Consider the following 25168-nt stretch of genomic DNA (forward strand, 5'->3'; position numbering starts at 1 on the left):
AAAGACGGCAAAGTGATGTAGGGTCAAATAGATCCAGTTTTGAAAGGGAGTTCCACCGCAGGAACACCCATTATAGATCCACCACTATGAAGACAAAATCTCAAATTACCTTTAAAGACAGTGGTGGTACATAACACTACAGGGAGATAACTCTGTAAAAATTAGCTGAATGTTTAGTCATGTTCTATTGTTAAGGAAATATAAAGCTTTTCAATGATCAATATTAGTGTTTGCCAAACTTCTGACCAATGACTTTTTTCTGATATAGTGGTTTGTTTCAAATTTTTGTCAAAGGATCAAAGTAAACATGTTGTCAAAATTTTATGAAAAATAAAACATGCCAAATTAATATTAGTCAAGGTGTTTGGTACCACCTTATAAAGCTTATAATATGTTCATAATTAAAATGAACCTGCTTACAAATTGAGATTGTCTAAATCCTTCAGTACCTGAGATAAGGCCATCTAAGAAAACATGAAACAGCCCATTAATCATGGAAAGAAGGTCAAATTAATTTGATAGTACAAATACAGTTTCACATGGATGTGGAAATCAAACAACTTCAATCCACTTTCATGCCACAAAAATCAAAACTAGTTTGAAAAAAATCAAAAATTTTATTATCACTTTTGTTTGCTAAAAATCTGTAAAAAATATTTGTATATAAAATAAAACAATGTAACAAAAATGTGTCACCCTGTCCAGCTATTCATTGTACATGTATGTGTTATTCTGTCTAGCACTATGAGTTGTAACAAGGCAGTCAACAAACATATACACAACAAACAATAAAACTTGCCTTGATACCTACCCTAGCTTTATATGGCAATATTCCAAAACCACACACAAAAACAAACAAAAAAGATTTGTTTAAATGAATTTGTTATATTTTAACCCAGCCTACTTTTCAATATATTTTTTCTTACTTAAATATTATCAATTAAATTATAAAAGAAATATGTTATTAATTATAAGTTTTTATTTAATTGGCTTTAAAAATATGAGTTTGAATCAAATAATGTTCACAAGAAGAAGTTATATATATTTCTATGGTTTATTTAATAAATCCATTTGTAACTTATCAATTATAAAGAGACTGGGAGTTTGATTCCAAATTTTGAAAAATATGAAAACTTAAATTATGCTCAAATTTTATATCATAACTAGTAGGGTTCAAGATCTAATTTAAATACCATTTCACTGAAAATGTATATAAAACTTTAAGAGGATTTTACATGTGTTTATGTTTTTCTTAGTTAAATATGATAATGTATAAGTTCCTGAAAAATGTTGGGATTGTAGCATTTGGTTTAATGCTGTAAATCAAACAAAAATATAAAAGGACGGATATTGGTAAAAAGTATAAAAATCTCAGCACAATGTTTTCATATAAAATATAAACTCTTGACACATGGATATGTCTTGCCTGGCAGCATCAAATTAAAAAAAAAAAATCTGATGGCCAGCATCATTAATTGAAAGTCACTGGACAATGCCAAACTGATATGTACTGATAGTAATGCAAATATATACAAAATATATTTGATCTAGCACATGTAGTTTTTATTAAACTAACTTGATCAGAAAACTAAACAATTGCTGATGTCGTCACTGGAAAGCAATCACTACTATGTTTCACTTTCCACAACTTTTATCGCAGGCAAGAAAAATAGCACAATATGTTATTATTTTAAAATGAAACCTGATATCAGATTAAAAGTTGTGATTATTGGTATTATAGAATTTGTTTTCTTCCCATGAAATTTTTAGGATCAGCTAAGCCAAAAAATTAATCTTTTCTTTGTTCAACACCAAAATATACATGACTTTTTTTAACTTTAAGTGGAACCTTTTTTGTTTCAAAAGGTAAAAGAAAAACTCCCAAATCTTCCCATTCTTAAATTCTTGCAATATTGTGCTGAAATCTTAGCAGAATCTGTCACAAAAAATTATAATGAAAACAAATGTTTCAAAATATAAAAAGTGACAGTTGGCAACCCATCCAATCATACATAATGTATTTTTGTTGTAATAAAAATAAATAAATAAATACCACCAAAAATTATTGAGCCCTATCAATACAACAATTTCTTTGGAACAACCTTTCATAATAAATAAATAAATAACTAGATATCACAGCTATCTAAAGTGCAGTAAGTTTTTAGATTTAGGTCGAACATCATAATCAAGTCCTCTTATTTCTAAAGCTTTTAACTTTGCTTTGAATAATCTGTCTTTGAGTTCATGTCGCTTGACTAGTTCCTGAGTATAAAGACTGTCATAGGTTTCAGGTTCACTATATTTAGTTAATAGCTCTGAAACTCTCTGATCTCGTTGACGTAGATTTTCCTTGCCATACATATCAAAGGAAACCTTTTTCTTTGGTGTATCAGGATCTTTCTTTCCTTTGGATAGGCATGAGGAATGTGGATTGTCTATTGACAAATCTGCAACTAAAAAGCACATTTTATATATTTTTACTTAAATATTATATGTAAAATGATAACGTTTTGTTCAACTGGAACATTATTAATATAGTTTTTAGAGATTAAGAACGTTTTATCTGTGTTCAACTAGGATGGAATGCTGTTTAAAAAGGTCAGATATCTTCCATAAAGATCTCTATCTTTATTGGTTATGATTTACTGATAACAGAAAGGGGACATGACAGCTGCCATATGATAATAAAAATCGTTTTATACAGTTTATAGCTCTTACTAGTTTAACTTGTGCGAAGTGAAATAATAGCATTCATTTAAAGATGCAATGTTCTCATTTTATTAATCTAGTAAGCAATAATTTATAAGAGACTATCAATATACTTTATTACATACCTAAATTTTATTGTATACTTGATCGGTGGTAAGATGTGACATTTTTCTTCCCTTAAATTATTCTTAACTTCCAGGAAAAATCTGCCACTGAGCAATATGAAAGTCCAACTGTTTTGAATGAAATCTGTCAGTTGCACTTGTTCATGTTCTTTTAATGAATTCACATGCAAGATATTTTCAACCTATTATGTATGATAGATTTCTGACTTAAATGCCTAAAATGACCCAAAAAACTTTTTATGACCCCAAATTGCAAGGAGATTGCTTGGAACCAATCCACATATAAAACAATGTTGACCTATTATCTACAGGAACTGAAAACTAAACCAGACCACTGTGAAATTGAGGTCAAATCATAAGACATATCACACACAAGCATCACATTCCAAATATTGTTAACCTATCCTGTATAGTTAGAGGGTAGCAGACCTCATCCTGACCACTTGCACAAGGAAAATGAGGACAGAATCATTTGACAATGACTGGCTATCAAAAGTTGTAATAAACTACTTCTTGACAAGTATTAGTTATTCTTTGTGAAAGTGAAGGTAAAATATTGAGGTTATTTGCAAAACAGTCATGTTGTGATAGAGGACATCTTGTGTACATTGTTTGTATATTGATAAAAATTGGTAAGACTCAATCAATTTCCTTTCTTTATTTTAACTTTCCTTTATGTACAAAGCCATGTATATAATGGTATCATTGTAAACATTCCCACAGCATGCAGACAAGATTGCATAAACTACTATAAATAAATCAACATTTGTAACATGTCCTCTCAATATTAATGAAAGCTACTAATGCTATATTAAATTATGCATCTATAAATTTTAGTCTGCAACCTGAACTCTTTCATTTGGCAAGCAGTGCAAAAAAGAAAAAAGAATACTGTTTACTAGGTTTAATTAGTCCTTACAAGAACTTTGTATTAAAGCCTTGATTTTTACTTAAATCCTTGAATCTTGAATCGCTTAGTTTTAAAAAGGAATGTATATATATTATGCAATTATCTGTTTCCTCATTCATTTAATGTGAATCTATGAAAAATTCACTGAATTAAAGGACATTTTACTTTTCAACAATTTCCTAGTAAACAGTACACATTTTTATCAATATCCTCATGACTAGCAAACACTATATATTACTACATGTACATAACAATCAGGGTTAAATATTAATTACACAATGGCACAAAAACAAATGTAGAGAGAACACATATGGTGAGATCAAATCAAGTATCAGTCTTCTTTAAAATCTGACAATTTTATCATATCTCAGCAAGAATAAAAGCAATTCCATGTACACAAATAAAGATCAAACTTCAGGAGTAAATTAAAATTTTATATATTTTAAAGAGTAATTCACAAATCTATTTTCCAGCACTCTTTGCTAGATAAACAATATAAATTAACATACATTTTAGTGTTAGATTTTATTGCTTATGGAATTTAAATAAGATAAAAAAAATTAGAAAAAAGAAGCGTTATCTCCCATTAAATGATCTATTTAAAAATGTCAGATTCTAAAAAAAGACATTAATAACAAAAAATTGCACATACCAAACACTTGGCCTTTATATATATAATTTCACCACAAGGACTGTAATTTTTGTATTGATTAGGATTTGAACCCCTCAACTTCAATCATAAAAAGTATATTACAAAGGCTCTTCCATTTGGTATATAGCAAACAGACAATACATGATACCAGACAATACATAATGCCACAAATAATGATGATGTTATTTATAAGGCACATTATTAAAGTAATGAATTAGAAACAGTATTATTTAAAACACATGAAAGCACTATGGATATAAAGCAATACAAATACACAATGATGATTACAAAATGGTTGAACTCAGATGATGGGTAGAATGATATACAAAATTAGCAGAAATAATGCGTAGTAAAAGTATAAAAGGAGTAGAAATAATGCATAGTTAAGTTATACAAAATGAGCAGAAATTAAAAGCATATAATTTTCTGTCAAGGCATTACATATGCAATGTTTTTGGCCTACGGTAGCAACTCTTGAATCTAATTCATTGCATAATTGAAGACATTAATATTAGTGAAAAAAATGTAAATTATGAACATTTGCCTCCAAAAATCTAGACAATTATGACATATCCATACTATGGAACGGCTTAATCTTTTGGCAGCAACAAAAAAGTATGATGATAAATGTAAGAGTGACAATGACAAAAGTGGCAAAAATTTCTAAAATCTTTTTTGCTGCAATGGTTTCCACTGATTTCATCTTTAAAATATTATTTTTTACATGTTATTTCTCTAGAAACAGGCTTTACAAGATATGTTAATATAAGGAAGATTAATCCTAGGAGTTCAATTTCTCATGTCTGTATAAAAATGATTTTAATAAAGCTAACAAAAAACAAATGGCACAAAGGCAACCAGTTACAAGGTAAAAATCATACAAAAGCAAAGTTATGCTAGCAGAAGATATACAATGCAGTAAATTAAGCAATAAGATAGCAGATACACAGAGACAATTACTTAAAGACTGTTCATACATGAATCCCATAGATGGTGCTCAATAATCACGAATATAGATAGGTTAAACTTTAACAATAAAAGAACAAAATTACAATGTCCCCTACCCATGCATTCATTTTGTCTGAACTCCAAAATTTTGGGGGATTCTTTAAAACTTTTCATAAATATCATACTATGTCCCCTGCAATATGTTATTCAGGGGACAAAAAATTTAATAGAAACAGTACAATTTGCTTAAATTGTTTGGTTCATGAGTTCCATGCTTGGGTATCATATGTGGAGAGTCAATACAGTTTCACATTGTATTTTAATTTTCATGATTCTGATATATTTAGAGAAACAATAGTCTTGGATACTTCATAGAATAAAAAAAAAACCATTACAGTGATAATTTATCAAAACTATTAGGCTCAACATTCTAACTTTTCTGTAATTTTCCATATATATGATTTTTTTTTTAACACTGCTAAATTTTTACATTTTTTGTTTCATTTAAAATTTGAAATAGATTTTTTGATCATTTTAATAGATAATTTTTCTCTTTCCTTTAAAAAAAATCTCAATTTGATTCAGTAACTTAAACATAATCATTTACAATTTTTGAAACAATGAAATTTAAAAATGTTAATCCATGCATTATCTGCTCTAAAACTGTATTAACTCCCTTAAAATGAACCAGTCCTTAGTAAGAAATCAAAATACAAAGCAACACACAAAGCCACAGCACAAAAACTAATAGTCCTCTCTATTAAAGTCTAGTTTATCCAGTGGTGATCTGAATGGTGAATTACGTCTAATGAGATATGGGGGTACTTTGAGGAGTGGGACTATAGGGGAAAGTGGAGCAGGAGGGGCAGTTTTCCTACCTGCATCCCCTGCAGAGTTAATATCTATACAACTGCCCTTTCTTTTATATTCTTTCATCAGTTGGTCTAATCTATAAAAGAAATGATAAAATAAAGGTATTTTTAACATTTGCAACAATTTTCAACTATATCATAAAAAAACAAATTGCTCTTAATATATGGGACATAACTCTAGATGATACATGTGATAATAGTCACAATTAAACTTTTAATCATATATCTGTGTTGAAAGGAACATTATACAGTAATAAGGTCTTAGCTCAAGATGAACTAGCTTATCATCCAGAAACTATTCTTTCATAATTTGGCTAAATTCAAGAGTCACAACTCTCAACAGGTTATTGCTGCATCAACGGAAACAGAAATGACATGAATTTCATGAAGGTAGTATGTTGGAAAATTATAAGGTCCTTAACATAATTTATCATTTAAGAACCCATTTTAACATTTATAGACGATTAAAAGTGCATTTCTGTAGAAAGATTATGAAAATTAAACTTAACTTGCATTTCAGTATAGGTAGTTATATTGTAAAGTCATAAAGTCCTACTAGAAATTAATCCCTTTTATCAAAGTTTTTGTTTTTAACTGACAGAAGAGTGCACAGAAAAACATGGAAAGAATCCAATGTATGCTACCCTTGAAATTTTTGCAGGGAGCTTATAAACAGCACTGTTCACTTTGCATATTAGAGATGGCCACTGAATGATAAAATTGAGAATGGAAATGGGGAATGTGTCAAAGAGACAACAACCCGACCAAATAAAAAACAACAGCAGAGGGTCACCAACAGGTCTTCAATGTCGCGAGAAATTCCCGCACCCGGAGGCGTCCTTCAGCTGGCCCCTAAACAAATATATACTAGTCCAGTGATAATGAACGCCATACTAATTTCCAAATTGTACACAAGAAACTAAAATTAAAATAATACAAGACTAACAAAGGCCAGAGGCTCCTGACTTGGGACAGGCGCAAAATTGCGGCGGGGTTAAACATGTTTGTGAGATCTCAACCCTCCCCCTATACCTCTAACCAATGTAGAAAAGTAAACGCATAAAAATACGCACATTAAAATTCAGTTCAAGAGAAGTCCGAGTCTGATGTCAGAAGATGTAACCAAAGAAAATAAACAAAATGACAATAATACATAAATAACAACAGACTACTAGCAGTTAACTGACATGCCAGCTCCAGACTTCAATTAAACTGACTGAAAGATTATGATTTCATCATATGAACATCAGGCACAATCCTTCCCGTTAGGGGTTTAGTATCATACCATCATAACATATATGAGAAGAACATAACCAGTGTCATGCCAACAACTGTTTTTAGAATAAATGTGTTTAGTTCCGATGCAAAGACCTTATCAGTGACTCAATATTAACGCCAAAATATGCAATCTTTAATGACTTGACAACAGTATCGTAATTATATCCCTTCTTAATAAGTCTATACAAAGGTTTTGTAAGTTTCTGAGGTGAATACTGACACCTTTGTGCTTTATAAAGAATATTTCCATAAAAAATTGGATGTGAAATATGAACATATTTCCATGCAGACACAACAAATATGGAACATAAATTAGCTATTTTTTAAAACTATCTGCATAGTTACTTTTTTAATTTTTCTTCTAACTCTTTTTCTTTTCTTGAAATATCTTTTTCTCTAACTGAAAATAAGAAATATAAAAAATGTATTCAGGGAATAAATTTGAATGTATGAATAAACAAGTACATGTAACAGCCTAAACAAATAATGAAGTTGATGATCAGCTGATATACAGTATATTTGTATTTTACCACTGGTATGCAACCAAAGTATTTGAAAGTTGTCATGTAAGAATAACATTAATAAGCTTTAATATAATTTTAATCATGAACTTTTATCACTGAACCATGACTTGTAGGTCTCATCAGCCTGTTAAATATAGTTTGTGTATCGATTGGTATCAAAATTCTTTAAACCTGAACTTTAACCAAAAGCTTAACCAGTGCTGAAAGATAAAATGGCAAAAAACATTATGAAAGGCAATAATTTATCGCATAATATTTATCTTGCTGCCAAGTGCCACAAAGTTTCAAGAAGCATTGTGTATTGATACAACAGAAAATAAACCTTTTTTCAGTTTTGAATCCTGTGTAAAATAGAAATTTGTCTAGACTGAACTAGGCATATGAATCATGGAAAAGCCTTTCTTTTCTTCCCCCAAACAATAAGTTATCTTACTTTCAAGTTCTTTCTCTTTGGCTTCTACTCTTTTTTCTCTAACTCCAATATCCTCAGAACTTTTGGATGATTCTGATTCTCTACTTGAGGAGAGTTGTCTTTCTAATAACTGTTGTTGTCTTTGTATTCGTTGATCACGTAAAATACCTTCAATTCCTGGTCTTCTATGAACCTAATGATTGAAAAAAAAGGGTTTAATTATTTTTTTGTAATATCCATTTTCATAGAATTGAATGGTATAAGCTGGGAACAGTATATCTAACAGGAAATGAACCTGATAGGTTTTATAGCATAAAATTGATAAAATATTAGACTTTCAGAGACTATGCAAGATTTATAGGTTTAGGCAGTGTTTGACTGAAATACTATCAGAACTGTTCAATAAATTAACCACATAATTCTAATCATGAATGAATAGTTTTATCATAAAGTAGAAATATTTTGTTATGTAAAGTGGCCAAAATAATTGTGTTTTATTTGATGTGATGTGTTTTATAATGGTTACAGAATTTAGAAATGCCATGAGCACAATCTTTTTATTACCGGGTTTGCATTCTGTACCTTTATGTGCTGAAATGAATGTGATTATAACAATTTTGCAGTGACAGATTACAAGTACGGTACACTGGCATTAATTTAAAACTTAGTTTCAATGACATTTAATTGATATTATCAGAAATTATTAGGATAATAGAGAGTACATTTTTAACACATGACTGTTTCTGTATCGTATCTTTATCAACTATGACCCTACAATGAAATCAGCAACAATTAGGTAGTGTCAAGACCTGTCAATATATATGCTCCTGGTACAAGTGAACCACAAATTTAATTGTTGGTGGAAAACTAAATTTTTTTAAGTTCTGTATGTTGAATTTTTTAAAAATCACAAAATAAAACATCTTTATATTTTTTTCCTCGATCCACAAAAAAAAATCTACAATAAAATGGCTATTCTATACCTCAACTCTAAGTAGTTTGGCTATAACTTCATTGAGATCACTTGAATATCTGATTGGAATTCTGTTGAACTCTCCCATACAAATCTTTTTGTTGAGTTCTGATTGGTTACTGGCAGTAAATGGAGGATGTAAGGAACACAGCTCATATAACATACATCCCATCGACCATATATCTGACTTTTCGTTATATGACATGTTATTCACAAGTTCCTGTCAAAATTAAAAATGTTGGTTTATGACATAATTCATACTCAAATAAAAGTTTTATTTACAACTATTATATAAGGTAATATTACATCAAATACTATCATGACTATGGAGCATACATGTTAGATGTTAGTCTTTTAAAGTCATCTTCATTGTTATATTGTAAATTAAGAAATTTTGCAATGTTTTAATCATTATGATTATTGTGACATGATGATGATAGTTTTTTTAAGAAATCACAATCGTCACCTCACATATTTGTACATTGTAATTGATGTAATCAAATATATTTCTACATCGAGAAGGCTATTGGTATATATTTTTTAAGTTCTAAATTCCTTGAAATTAGAGTTATATATACAAATTGGCTAGCATTGGCATAGATATATACAAGATCTTTAGAAAGGAATATCATTTGATTTTCAATTTATAGTATAATGTGCAAAAAAGACCTTTAACTTGAAAGACATCTTTATTACATATAAACATAACCTCTATGATAGTCCTATTACATATGAACATATAAGATGGTCCTATGAGCCTTGAAACTTAGTTCGAAGTAGCCAATTTAATAAAGAACAGCATATTCATTGATCTCAAACTTACAGGCGACATATAATATGGAGTTCCAACATATGTTTTAGCAAAACTTGTCTCATGATGTAGCACTCTGGCAAGTCCGAAATCTCCTAACTTGACATTTTTATCAATGTCTAGAAATATATTGGCTGGTTTCAAATCACGATGTAGCACTGCTTTTCCATTTTTGCGTCGATGACATTCTTGCAAAGCTAGAGTCATTTGAATGAGCATTTTCCATACAAATTGTTCCTCCATATATATTCTGAAAAAAATTAAACACTTAATGACTTATAAACTTTTTTAACAAAAGATCCCTGTTTAAAAATTGTCCATCTGTCAAGGAATTTTATTTATGAATTTTGAAATATGATTCATGTTCATATATATATAACATGCTTATTATGTCAGCAGATATTGACTTACACCATTTAACTGTTTTACGTTTATTTTACTCTAAGCAACATCTGCATGTTGAAAATTAGTTTCACTAATTCTTTGTCAATTTATCCCTTTCTGCACCCATTGTATAAAAAAATTAATCAATGTGTGGTTCGTTTGATCTCAGTTCTTAATTGGTTAAAATCCAATTATGGAGTCGAATTTTCTGGCTTTCCTCTGAATTTCCTATTGTGACGTCATGAATAAAGGTGACCATGCCTGATGATGTCACGTAAAAAGAACACATCTTTTTGCAGATCATTCGAAAAGGAGAAATAAATTTGCCTGCATATTGTTTTAAAAATCATTAGAGAAACAGATTCCACCACAAAATGATACAATATTTATCCACTGGAGACAGTTAAATTTTCAAATACATACACTGCTTTTCCATATACATATAAAAAATATTTTGTTTGCATTCAATTTTTAAAATAACTGATTATTCTGAAACACATACCCATCTTTTCTACATCTGGATATAAGTGTTGCCAGGTCTCCACCATCACAGAACTCCATGATTATATAAATGGTGGTGTTGCTACGATCAATGATCCTATCATAGTATCTAACGATATGTTTATGTTTTAGTTCTCGTAAAAGGTTAACCTCTGACACCAACATTTGTTTTTCTGATTCTGTCATGGATCCATAATCCATCTCTTTCCAAGCATAAATCTATAAACATAGAATAAAGTTTACATCTTTTTAAAAATAGAAAAAAACCAATAATGTACACTAGAGTAAATGGATAACTTCTATGAAATTCTGCTGTAAAAGAATGTATACAAGTCTATGTTTAGTCTGTTGTTTATAACGTTAGTAACTTGATTTTCAAGCTAATAATTGGACTTCATTTTCTGAAGAATGTCCATTTAAAATAAAGTGGACACAATGCATAGTCTTAACTGTATTGCTGTATGTTTGTTAATTTCACATTGGCTATAGGTACAATGTATAGGGGGAAGGTTGATATCTCACAATTCATCATGTTTAACTCCATCACATTATATGCCCTTTTAGGGTGTTTTTTTCTTCTAATTTTGGTTCATTTGTTTGTTTAAAGTTTATTATATGGCTTCCATTTCTTTGAACTAGAACACATATCTGCTTGGGGTCAGCTGAAGCCCTCCACCAATTGCAGGATTTTATTCCTGCATTGAAAACCAATTGGTAGTCGTGGGTTTCTTTTTGCTTGGTTTGTTGCCTCTATTCAATACTTTCCTTTAGACATAGATTATTTACTTACCTTGCCATCTTTCTTTCGTCTAATTTTCTTGCAAGTTCCATAGGATCCAGATCCAATTGTTGACAAAGGTTCAAAGTCATCCAGTGTACTGTAAGGCATCTTTTGACTAGAGAAAACAAATAGAAAACGCTTGTTGAAGGATGATAATCTTATTTTTTAAAGGAGAATTAGCTATGAATTAGACAAAAAAAATAAAGACGATTCTTATCGTTCATGTTGTTTGAAGAAACATGAGTATTAACATGATTAATAGAACTAAAATTTTTAATTATATTTCGTTAAAAGCAGTTTGTTTGGCCAAAATTTGTCAAAATAAGCACAGCATCATTTCTGATATATTTTTTACTTGCAAGTGAATAATTCAACCTCATGTGAATCTAGATTCAATCATATGAACTTCATTTCAACCCCTCAGCTTGAAATGGGTTACATATCTACTAGCCATTGTCAGTTATAATAGGGAAAAAGAATGTCAAAACTGAAAGTGAAATAAAGGGTTTGATTTGGTTTGGCTGTCCGTCTGAGATGATCCACAAATACTCATTCTTATACAGGTTAATTTATTTCTTATAAACGAAATCAAACAGACCTAGAAAAATTCATTTGCTTGTGGTGGCTAGCTTATCTCAATTGGTTAATTAGATGGTGTCTAGACTAACACTCAAAATCGTGATATTATATCATAGTCCATGGATTCTTAAAAGTTTATTTTAGACGTTTTTTTGTAATTTGGATAAACATTTTATTATGTCATACTTGCCAACTGTCACTATTTGCGGGGGATTTCCCCCATGGAGGCTCCCAAATTGAAATTTTGAAAGAGCAATTTTGCCCACAATTTAAACAAAACAAATAATTTTACAATGACTATAGGCTTATAAAAGTATGTAGAAGCCAAAAAACAACATTAAAATGTATATGCAGACCCCCTTGAAGGTTTTTTAGGACTAGGACAGCCATCTTGCACGCAAAACCCCCATGGGCATTTTGAAAAGTTGGCAGGTATGTAATATGTTATAAATCAAATATGAGAATTTGAGTCAAATCTTTGAACATAAAATTATTCTAACTCTGTTTACAAGGCTTGTTCGATTTTCTTTCATTATCTATGTAAATTTCAATTATTTGGTACTTTTATATAATCTTTAATTAATTGCTTATTTCTTTGTACATTTTACCTTTTCAAGAATAATTAGTGTAAGGGTTTAGTACCCAGGCATCTAGTTTTACCTTGGATTAACACCCTGTACATGATTGTATATTCATCCTTAGGATTGACTGTTTTCTAAGTTGTTGCTTATATAATCATGATAATGAGAAAAGAAAAAAATGCATACTTTTTTAAACATTTTGTTACCAAGTATTCAATAAAAGTATGTTTTTTACTGTTGACTAATGGTTAAATTGGACCCTTTGCAGATTTTTATATTTAGGACTGTATAATGATCATGATGTACATGTATATATTTTTTGAATCCAAAATAATTTACATGTACATCAAACTTGTTTTTAAATGCAAAATGTAGAAAACTTACCTTCAAAAGCAAATCCAATGAAATGTCCAAAATTACATGTTTATGAAATCTGTAATAACTTTGAGACTGATTACAACATTTTATATGTTGTAATAAATCATTTTGTTTATAGGTAATCCTACTTTACACAAAGTGACTAATGTATTTCCTTTATATTTCCCAAGCTGCCCTTGTCACCTGTTGGGATTCACCACTACAAATTTTAAATTTTCATCCTTATTTTTGTGTGTTTCACAAGCTGACATTTAAATTGTGTGTTTTCCTACAGGGCAAAGCAGTTCAGCTATATTCCTTTATTTCCTAGATTTAGATAAGGTGTCACATTGTTTGACTCCAGTATATTAGATTACATAATTTTATCAACAAGATAATGATAGCCCTGTAGGGATTAATTTTGAGCAATTATAATATAATTAACATCAAAGGTCAATCCACAAACAATTGTGAGACACAAATATTTACTTAAAGGTCTTATTACACATTAAATGACAAAACTGTGAATGAAGAAGAAAATAAATTTTAGTAGGGCCAAATTTAAATAATTGTATTGTTTACAAAACCCTGTCCATCTGCCAGGATGGGTAAGATTGTTTTGTAGTTTGTATGTTAACATATATAACAGAGAAAAAAGTGGTTTTCACTTTGTGATACTTGCTAGAAAATTAAATAGATTCATTTTGTTCTTTTGAGATCAGCACTGAAGTGTAACAAGATAAGTGACATTTATAGTACATACTGTGATGCACAGTATAAATGTGTTGACTCACTGATAGCTAAATGTAAAAAAAAATGCTCTTAAAAATCCTAGTACCTAGATTTTTGTTATAATCATACTGGACCCATAATTCCCTATATGAATATTTTATAGATCATAAACAAGCTGAATGAAGATTCTCTATTTTTAGATACACTGATTTGCCTAGGCAAAAAAAATTATAAATTAAATCAAAATGTTTCATGCGTCTACAAAAATATAGTACCTACTCTTAATTTTCATTCTAACCCATAAACAATTCTATTGGCATTTTTAAACCCTTAATTTTTATTTTTTTATTTTTGGAGATTTTTAGATTAGCTCCAATATTATTTTGTAACATTTTTGTTAAAGCATCCAATATTATTCTGTAACATTTTTGTTAAAGCATCCTCTTATACATGTTAAATATTTTTAGAAATCATTTTTCAAAATTAAATTTTACATACATGATGATAATACATGGTATACCCTTATCTATGCAAGCAGACAAGAAAAAAGTATTCATTATGTTTAAGCCTGATATAACAAGATCAACCCTCAAGCTGTAAAAGCCTGCATATGTAAATTCTTTGTGGTGAATAGACTACGTTTCAGTTCAGCACAAAATGACTGCATGTAAAATTTAAATGGCCCACAAGAAGTTAAGAGGTCTCGTGTACAGTACACAGAAAGTGTGATGGCATATTTCATAAACAACGCTGTTTACATAGGGTGGTTAACCAAATATATTTTGTACATTTGCTTGTATTGCTGAAGAAAAAAACCTCAATAATCTCGTCATCTTCTTTCATAAACAAATAATGGTTGAAGTTTGTTCTATGTTGATGCAATAAGTAACACATGCTTTCATTTTTTTGCTGTAATAGCCATCTCATTTTCTATTAATAATTAAACTACAGAAGTACAATGTAAACTATAATCATTTATAAATTCAATCAGCCTGCAGGAACTTGTATTGGAATATACATTTTTACACAAAAAAGTGAAAGAATTCTTTTATAATAAATACTTAAATGTAACTGTAAGTTATGCTAAATGTGTTTAAAAAATTCAACATAGATATATATCTCAATTATACATCTTATGGCTATTTTAGTATTTAGAAATACCGCTTGAGCTTTTGACGTCATTCAAAACTCACTTTTTCATTGTCAGATATTTTGTATTACAATGTCGAAATCATATGGGAACCTTTCTGGCTTTGTGATGTCCAGTAATGATTGAAAAATCACAATAAGGTGTATTGTATGTCATCATATTTTTTTACAAGCTCTCATAATGAGTAAATTTACATGCGCATCCAAAAGTGGAAAAATAATTACTAAATTAGTTTACTGATGGTGGCTGCTAAATGGTAGAAGTAGGAGTACCCATTAGACAGTTGTTGAATAGTTATTAAGGCATTAAGGCTATCTTATGAGGGTCAGTTTTTATTGGTGGAGGAAGCTGTAGTGGCCAGAGAAAACCAGACCTTCCATAGGAAAACTGACAATCCTAGTCAATTAAGATTAGAGTCGAGTGCACATGCACTAGCAGGGTCCCAACTCACAACCTTAGTGTTGACTGGCTAGTGATTACAGTAGTAACTACTTAGACCACTTGGTCACGATGCCCCTTAATTGTTATACAAGAAAAATACCTATTTTTGAGACCAGGGAAGGAATTTTTGGAGAAGTCTGCTCATGGGGTATGGCTTGAGGAGGATACTTTTTAATTTTGATTGATAAACTTACTGCTTTACTGAATGTCTGGAATAACGATTATGGTCTTCACCTGATAAATCAACATCAAATTTGAAATCCTGAGTCATTTTTACTTTTTTTATGTTTGATTTATACTCATAATCTTCAGTACCATTCATGTTTTTTCAGTGTGAAGATTGTGTATCTAATTGTTTATGGCACATCGTGAAAAGCCTAAAAGGTTAAAAACGTAAACATCCGTCAAACTCTGTAGATCAAAATAGAATCGGTGATCTTGGAACATGTCCAGACACGAATTTTCAGAAGTTTAACCTTACGCAAGTAAATTAAGATTTAGAGAAATCACCATCATTAACCTTTCAGGAGAGGGGTCTGTGTAAACTTTTGTGGACCATTTCTTAGCTTTGTTCGCACAGATACATTGCTGTCAGCTTCCGTGTTTGAAGTTCCCGCAATCTGTAAACGTTGTTGTGATTGGAGAAGAAGAATTTCTGTTCTTGATTTTCATTAGTTAGATATAAAATTTAGGGTTAAAGGTTAGATGCTCATGTGACTCTCAAAATGGTAGACGAACATTTAGAAAAACAAACTATTAGATGCAAACACCCATAATCACTTTATAGACCAGGAACCAGAAACCAAATCTTGAAATAATGTAGAAGCAATGGCAGATCCTCCTCAGTTTCATTTTCCTGTTGGGAAAGAAACAGAACATTCAATCAAACTTCTTTTCAAATGTTTTTGCAACAATCTTTTCCTTGGCCAGTGGGAATTAGCACGTTCATGTATAGCAAGATTAAATGATGAGAAAGCTTGGTTAAGAGCAGACATCAGGAAAATATTAACTGATATAATAAATTATCCATTTAATCGTAGGTAATTATGACTGTAGTTATGACAAAATTATGAAACCTGGAAAACCCTAGGCCAATTTTGAGATTTCTTTTATCGTCAGATCATCTGTTATGGAATGTCATATGAATTGTTACAATGCATGCTGTTTCAATTGAACTTGTGATGCCTCAATGCATTCTAATTAGAACGAAAACCCCTTATAATCATAATGAGTCCATGCATGAGTTACACCAGTTGATGATCATCAATTGGCGGAAATGACATCATCCAACAATCGACTCTGCGTCTTGTTTTGATGTGATAACATGAGCAGTGTGGAAATGTATGACAAGATGAGGGACAAGCCTGTTCTTTCAACTTGCGTATTTTCCCTTTGTGCATTCTGCACTAATGGTCTGTTCCCTTTTTTATTGGGCCTGTTAAACCAAATTTTTAATGTTTTGCCCATATTAATGAAATCTATTAACTATGGAATTACAGCAAGTGTAATAATTTCAATTAACAATGATTAAAAACATATATGGTATTTTTCATGTTTATTGCAAATTTGTATACATGTATTGTTATTTTGTCAAACAATTTGTAAATTTAAACTTTTTTTTTTATTTGCTTTTGAAGACAATATATCTGTGATCTCTAATTATATATATAATTGAAAATGAAAATAAACTCACTTGTTTCTTGGACTAAATCATGATCATGAACATGATGAAGGTACTGGAAACTTTTTGTAACCAGCATTGCATTGGTTTTTCGACACCCTTATAGCTACTCATATGTTTGCAACTTTCAATCTTCAAATATTACGAAATTTATGCATGTTCCCTTAAAGGGAAACTTCGCAAAAAAATCAAAAATTGATATTATGTCCATTCTGTATAAAAATGCTCAAATTTATAGATATTAAAGTTTTATTCCGCTAAATAAGAGATCACCATCGATTTTAAATTTTGAGTATCAGTTCTCTACTCTCCGCCATCTTGTCACCTTCTCCGATGAAAAATCCCGATATGTCAATAAACCACAAAGGAACAAAACTACAGTAAACGATGTAGTCGTAATTGCGTGTCGATATCTTGTCAATCGTACGGTTGTTTTATCTGACTGACTAACTTGATACGGAAAATGGTCTTCTATTTTTAAATAACCATATAGTCTGTTATTTTTAAACTGATAATATTGTAATTAGTTAAAAAGTCAAAGTTCAAATCATAAAATGATAAATAAGTGTTCCGTGGAAATTGTTTTCGAAAATCTAATTCGTTCATAATTCTTTCAAGTAATAAACTTTATTTAAATAAATTCGGATCTTCCCTTATCTGATCACCAGCATGGCTAAAGGTATTACTCCCAAAGGTATAGGAAGGGGTGTAAGGTGACACGTCCAGGTATTCAATCGATTTCCTGTCCGGCGGGCTTGCAAGTTCATGCATCGTTTCACTTCTGTAGGTATTGATCAGTGTACACGACCGTTACTTATAACTTTCCATTTTGAACTATCAGGTGCATGTATAATATACATTTTTGTCTTGCGTGTCCGAAAGTGATATAATATACTAGTCATTACTGAACTCATACGCTTGTTTATAAATAACATTTCTGGTGTAAAGAATATTATTTATAAAAAAAAAATAATACAAAAAAAAATAATTGAAGAAATACAAATCTATTTACATATTTTTCCAAGGGTTAATTTGGGAAAATGTAATATATACTCGTTGTCAATAGTTTAGGACAGATTGGAACATACCAGAATTATTGATCTAAAAAAATGTGCGCACTTGTCGACGATTCGTGTATACATACGCCTGGTAGAAAGTTACGGAACTATAGTCAGTAGCGCAATTTAAAATATGTATACATGTATACATTGAACATAAGAAAGAAACATACATTTTGTGTAAATTGTGGTAAAAGTTTTGTAAATAGACTAGTCCATGTATGCCAACAGTATGTAATCAACGAATTCGATAGACTATTGTATACCAAAAGAAGAAGAAGAAAAAAAAGAAACAATTTGATTTAAATACAGGTCAATTTATAACTTGCTTTGGTTCATCGAAGTTAAGAACATAGTAAACTCACATATTTATATATCAATTAAATTGTTCTCGAATAAAGGACGAAATTCGTCATCATCACAATTGTTCCAACATTCATGTAAAATATATGCAACTGGACGTACATGTACTAATAATCCCCAAGGAATGTGAATATTTTCTAGGAAAACTATTGAGTATCAATTTCGGGATTTATTTTCTTTCTTGATATTCAATGACAGCAATTTAAAGAATAAACTGCTTGTCGGATATTTGTCCGCTTTAGGGGTATTCTTGCAAGTTGAACAGACTTATAATAACATTCAAATATAGGGAAAGATAACATTAAATTCGTTGTCTTTTAATTTTAAACATCGTTGATCAAATAGTTATTTAAGTATATATATACGTTGGGAGACGACGATTATTATAGTTGTCTCAGATTTTAATAAGGACATTCCCCATTATGAATAAATTTGGTTGACGTTTATCACACTTGAAAAGAATATCTATTCGTAATTTTTCGATTCCATTACAAAAATATTTTTTTCTTTATTCGTACATATTATATTCCGCTTCGGTAGAGTTATCTTCAGATAGTTTCATATATTAATTAATACATGGCTTTCAAAAGTCTAAATGTAAGTGTTCTCGTACATTTTTTCGCCTAATAAAGACAAATAAAAATGATTTAGTAAAGCTATTTCTAATTTCTAAGTCCCCCTTTTTTATGAGACATAAATCAAGGACCAGACTTGTATATCATTTCATTCTGACATATGAATTAAGTTTCCCGTCTTTAACCGAAAATTGTGTATTTCTTAGTAAATTAACTTATTTGAATTCAAATAAATAATAGCACCAAATATAATTAAATAATTCCACGGCGACCAATTTTTATTTGTCACCAACTTGAATATGTATTTTTAATGTGTGTATTAAATGCTACCACTGATCCGAATAGACAGTCACACCTGGCAAGGTGTGCCCTAGAGGCGTGGTTAAATACTGAAGTGCAAATAACAATTTACCTTTCAACAAGTCATCTACGAGTATTGCCACAGAACCGTGAATACACACATCGTATAAACCTAGCCATAGCAGAGATAGTAAAAGGTCAATAATAGTACACCAACATATTGTCTTTACAGATTATTGTACTTTAATTTGTTCACCTTATCAGTCCGAAAATGCATTTATTAAAAATAAATTTATAACTTTTTGTGTTGTCTACAAAAATAATTCGAATATATACGTTTAACATAGATAATTTATCTCACGAATGAGTACAATTGAACGTCTGTGCGTTTTATCTTCTTATTATCGGATGGTTATTAGATAAAGCATAAGTCATCGGCGCGCTTACGATCACGTTAAAATATGATTAAAAACCAAGACTTTTAATGATTGTATTTTAAATCCCGGCATGCAAAAATCAGGAGAAAACGTCACGACCTACAGGAAGTAGTTGATATTTTTTCATTAATTATTGAATTTCTCCTTTATTACTGCACATATAGCGATAAAACTTTGTGAATATATATATTATGTCATAATGAACATATTTAAACCATAAGTAAAAAATCGTGAATTTTCCCTTTAATCTAATGATTTTTAATGACATGTTTCTCAGGATAAAGGTGCAGTTTATGCCCTAATACAGAGCTGAAGCACACCTTGGGGTGTGGGATTTTCTCGCTAAATTGAAGACCCATTGGTGGCCTTCGGCTGTTATCTGCTCTTTGGTTTGGTTGTTGTCTCTTTGACACATTCCCCATTTCCATTCTCAATTTTATTTTCAATTTAATGTTTCCTTCAAATTTGTTTTCAAATATTGATGTTCACTAGAAGAAAAAAATCATTTGCCTATGAAAAACTAAAGTTTGGAGAGAATTTATTTTTTGTTACTCAAAGAAGGAATCTGAAGAACAACAGATTAATTCGGTGTGGCCTTACCTTAGATTTGTTTTTGATCTTGCATTAAGTGTTTGCCCTACAGCTGATCATTGAAGTTCTTTCAACAACTGTCAAAATACAGAACAACAATAATATTGCTGTTCTGTTTATATATTTGTACTTCCAAACATTTCGTGATATTCTTGGCTCATAATCATCCATCAATCCAATATTTAAAGATCTCTAAACTGTTCTATCAATGGCCAAATCATACAATTGAAATCTTGAAAAGGTAAATATCCTTATCATTTAAAAAGTGTGCTACCTTTTGTAAAATGTCTTTTTTCTTTCTTTCCAGCATTGCAAATCATGATATTGGATCTAGTCATCAATTGTCCTGGTTGTGTCTTCAGGAATATAAATTGTTACTGGAAGACAAAGAAAAGGTATTGATACTTAAAACATTCATGACATTAATAAAATTATATATACAAATATTGATCATAGATCTTGATATTGAAAATAAAATAGAATAAACCAACCTACACATTGTTTAGCCTTTGTGCTTCCCACAATCATTGAAATGGTTTCTTTTTTCTGAGCCAAAAACCATAAAATCTTTAATGCCTTAAACATTGATTTCTTTACTTCACAACTTATTACCTGTGCAGCCATTTCTAACATGGTTTTCATTTTTTAATACATCTTAACAGAGGGTTTGTGTTTGTTTGTATTTTCTTCGGCACAAATACAAACTGTATATTTATGGAAATGCTGGCACTTGTATCAACATTTAATGGTTTGTGTAGTTTAGCTGTTTTTGCATAGCACATTTGATATTCACTTTTGATGTTAATGGGACACACAGAAGCTTAAGGTAAACAGGGTTTTAAAACAGGAAAATCAAGATTTACACCTACAAAGCTTTAGGTATTGTGCAGTTTTATCCATTTTAATACATTACTTAACAAAATATATGTGTCTTTCAATTGTATAAAAGATCTTTTTCTGTAAGAAATATTGAAATGTCTATTGTGACTTTAATTAAAATGAAAAGAGGGGGGAAAATTGTACAATAATATAATAATGATATGAATGAAAGTCATTTTGAAGGATTTATACAAACACAAACTGTTATGCTTCAAAATACATGTATGTTATAAACTTATATGTGATGATTGTGTAAACCAATGAAATAAAAACAATAGACTTTTATGTATTACTTAGATGGTAATAGTATCTTAACTGCACAGAATTTCTTTATCTTTTCTTAATAAGATTAAACATTTGTCTGTAAAATTGGTATAAAAAACCAAACTGACATTTCCATACTAAACAATTGAATAATTTTCAGGAGGAAAAAGATAATGTTCTGCTAGAAAAATCATGTGAATTTCGGATCCTTCTATTGGAAGCCTGTGTAGATGCATCAGAACAAATTATAAAGGTAAGATTAAAATAAAGCCTGCATGTATTTTTTTGAATGAATGAAAGGCCATTTCTATGGAAAAAATAGCACTTGAGTAACATTTAGCTTGAGTTCTGCTAAAATCTAGTTTAAACATTCCTAATTTTAATATGCCTGCTAGTGGAAGCTTGTGTCGATGCGTCAGAACAAATTATAAAGGTAAGATTAAAATAAAGCCTGCATGTATTTTTTAAAATGAATGAAAAGCCATTTCTATGGAAAAAATAGAACTTGAGTAGCATTTAGCTTGAGTTCTGCTAAAATCTAGTTTAAACCTTCCTTTTTTAAATGTGACTGCCCCAAACTTCATCATTGGTTGTCATAGCTTATATCTTAGAGTTGTGTTCATTTAGTGATAAGGTGCAGATTGCAGATTACTGGTTCTATATTTTAATTATTCACCTTTCTAGCTTGATGGTTCCATATACCATGAGTGTTAGATTCTTTATGTTGTATTTAGCCAAAATATTATTATTATCATGCTTATATCTATTGCAATATAATTTAATGTTTTTCCAGGACTTGTATCTTTACCAGAGAGCTGTGTCTAAAACATATTATGATGATGAATCAACAGATCAGCCAGTATCACTGACCACAGATTTATTAAAATTTCTCAGAGACAAACTTTTTGAAAACCCGTTATTAGGTCATTCTGTCATATGTTCAATATATGCTTGTTCAAAGCATTCACAATACAAGAAAAACAATGAAAATCTTCAGGGGTTATACATTAAAGCAGTCAACATACTTTTGGATAAGATTTCTAATTCTCAGCAGAAAAATCAACAGGAAAATATTGAAAAAGTAGAAAAAGTGTACAAAATTATCTCTTTATATAACCCTGAAGGTAAGCAGTACCAGAACTATCTCCCCATTAGAGAGCTCTTTGCTAGAATCTATGAACTGTCTGTAACAGATGACCATCTAATAGACAGACATAAAGTTTTATCTGTGATCATTGGTAGAGAAAATACATATTTAGCAGAGGAGTTTTGCAAGGTTGAATATGACCTTGAACTAAAATACTTTTTAACTACTGCTAGTTACCAGGGAGATGAACTTTCTGAAGAACAAAAATGTCTGTTAACAGTAGTAAACCAGAGAGAAAAGAAACAGCAGATGAGATTGCTATTCCTTATGTGTGTAAAGAAACAGCAGCATTTTTTAAAAATAGTTGTGGTATGTGTAATTTATGCATTTTATAATTATGAAAAGATAAAGTGTAGATGAAAATTCATGACACGAAAGACAATATCAATTTTTGAGTGTCTTAAACGAAATAATGGCTGCATTTTATTAACATAACAATATATTTTGATAGTATGTATCTTACATCCAATACAACATGACAACCTTTTGCTAGGTCAGATATTGTGCTCAGTGTTTTCCAAAGGATATTTTGCACGTTTATTAAAAGAAGATCTTTTCATCAATTTATTGAATTATCCAATTTTAAAGATAAACTACTCTTGACATATTTAAGTTTTAGACATTTGTAAAATACTTATTCATAAAAGTATATTAACAATATAACTTTTTTTTGTTCTATCTAACATACACTGTGCTTCAGTACTTAAGCCTCAGTCACAACTTACCGGATAGCTCGAACGGATGCCTAACGGATAACTTTTTTTCAATCCATTCATGTCCGTTAAACGTCCGTTCTTATCCGTTAGACGTCCGTCCATATCTGTTGCATGTCTGTGAAGCATATTTATCCGTCGACGTCCATTCTGTCCGGTGGAAAATATTGAGCATGTTCAAAACTTTGAACGGACGTCTAACGGCTAAAATGTCCGTTGAACGTCGGTTAGGCGTCCATTTTGTACGGTACTCGTCCATTACGTGTCCGTTACATATCCCTTGGAGGTCTGAAAGATAATTTCACCAACAGACTTCTACCGGACGTTTAACAGATAAAACGGATGTTGAACGAATGAGAGAAGGACGTATAACATATAAAACGGATGATGAACGAATCTAAAACGGATAAATGCCAATTGAAAATTTCGCGTCAGAAATGGCAATTATTGGTATGTCAGATCTCTTAAGGTTCATGAATTCTTATAATTCATAATCAGTCTTAGAGTAAGGGCACGTCTTCACAATCATGCAGCTCTTATTCAGGCCAGACATTGTCCTTTGGCGGCATTTTGAAGAACAAACCAACAACCATTTACACAGAAACATTTTGAATATTAATGCGATTTACATGTATTATTATTGTCGCCTTTAATTTTTCCGTATACTTGTTCATCCGTTTTATCCGATACCCTTCTGTTAGGTGTCCGTTTTATGCGGTACTCGTCTGTTGGATGTACGTTCGACATCCATTCTGTCCGGTACGTTTCTGTTTCTCGTACTTTGCATTTCTGGTGTGTGTCCGTTAGGCATTCGTTACAAGTCCGTTTATTCGGTCAGTACATCAACGTACTCCCAACGGATAACAATTTTGTCAATGGACAACATTTATTTTCATCCGTTAGGCGTCCTTTCGTGCTATTCAGTAAGGTGTGACCGAGGCTTAAAAAATTCATAAGGCTTTAATCAACCTTCAATTGATTTGATTTCGTTTGAATACATTTCAGGATACTTCTATAGCTTTGATAAAGACAGGCCAGTTTAAATTATTGAGAATGTTATTAGAACCAGCAGAATTTCAGCCCCTGAAGCCACTTTTACTCCTGCATGGTTGGTCATATTGCCATTCTTGCCAAACTGCTAAACAACTGCTTGATGCATTGTGGAGTGAAGAGGTAAGTATTGTTCAAAAATAAGAATTCTTTTTGAGGAATTGGTGCCAGTCTATTGTAAATTCTAACATGACTTCCTTCAAATGCTTTGAGTACACACCCTTGGTAAAATATGAATATATTGCTTGGGCAGTTCCAATTGTACTCCCATGTCATATGCTTTTTTATGAATGAGCTACCCGATGTCATAGAACGATGACGTCAGAATATAAGCATTTTACAGGAAAATACACACTTGTGAAACTGAAAATCATCACAACAAGGAAACTC

General features: G+C 30.6%; 2 protein-coding genes across 9 annotated transcripts in view; one reads left to right on the plus strand and one right to left on the minus strand.

Annotated features, from left to right (window-relative positions):
- Nucleotides 1-597: 597 nt before the first annotated feature.
- Nucleotides 598-16373, minus strand: LOC139516905 (serine/threonine-protein kinase Nek2-like). Of its 7 annotated transcripts, none has more exons than XR_011663043.1 (10): nt 16241-16373; nt 11890-11995; nt 11101-11318; nt 10227-10464; nt 9414-9623; nt 8452-8623; nt 7840-7894; nt 6223-6293; nt 1555-2453; nt 598-1510 (listed from the first exon to the last, which is right to left on the minus strand). XR_011663043.1 is itself a non-coding variant. In XM_071307331.1 (9 exons), exons 2-9 carry the CDS (start codon nt 11986-11988, stop codon nt 2140-2142), a joined length of 1371 nt encoding a protein of 456 aa, XP_071163432.1. In that variant the 5' UTR covers nt 11989-11995; nt 16241-16373; the 3' UTR covers nt 598-2139. The 7 variants fall into 7 exon arrangements, 5 of the variants coding, with proteins under 5 accessions (XP_071163432.1, XP_071163430.1, XP_071163431.1 ...); XR_011663042.1 differs by having other exon boundaries at nt 15915-16317; XM_071307331.1 differs by having other exon boundaries at nt 598-2447.
- Nucleotides 16374-16398: 25 nt separating this feature from the next.
- Nucleotides 16399-25168, plus strand: part of LOC139516906 (uncharacterized) — a 63033-nt gene continuing 54263 nt past the window's right edge. For both annotated transcript variants that reach the window (XM_071307332.1, XM_071307333.1), the window contains exons 1-5: nt 16399-16760; nt 21033-21120; nt 22029-22121; nt 22662-23324; nt 24734-24901. In XM_071307332.1, the coding sequence (XP_071163433.1) occupies nt 16549-16760; nt 21033-21120; nt 22029-22121; nt 22662-23324; nt 24734-24901 (1224 nt within the window). In that variant the 5' untranslated portion in view covers nt 16399-16548. The remainder of the gene's footprint in view (nt 16761-21032; nt 21121-22028; nt 22122-22661; nt 23325-24733; nt 24902-25168) is intronic.

The sequence above is a fragment of the Mytilus edulis genome, chromosome 3 (genome assembly GCF_963676685.1).
Source record: "Mytilus edulis chromosome 3, xbMytEdul2.2, whole genome shotgun sequence".
NCBI classification, from domain to species: domain Eukaryota; kingdom Metazoa; phylum Mollusca; class Bivalvia; order Mytilida; family Mytilidae; genus Mytilus; species Mytilus edulis.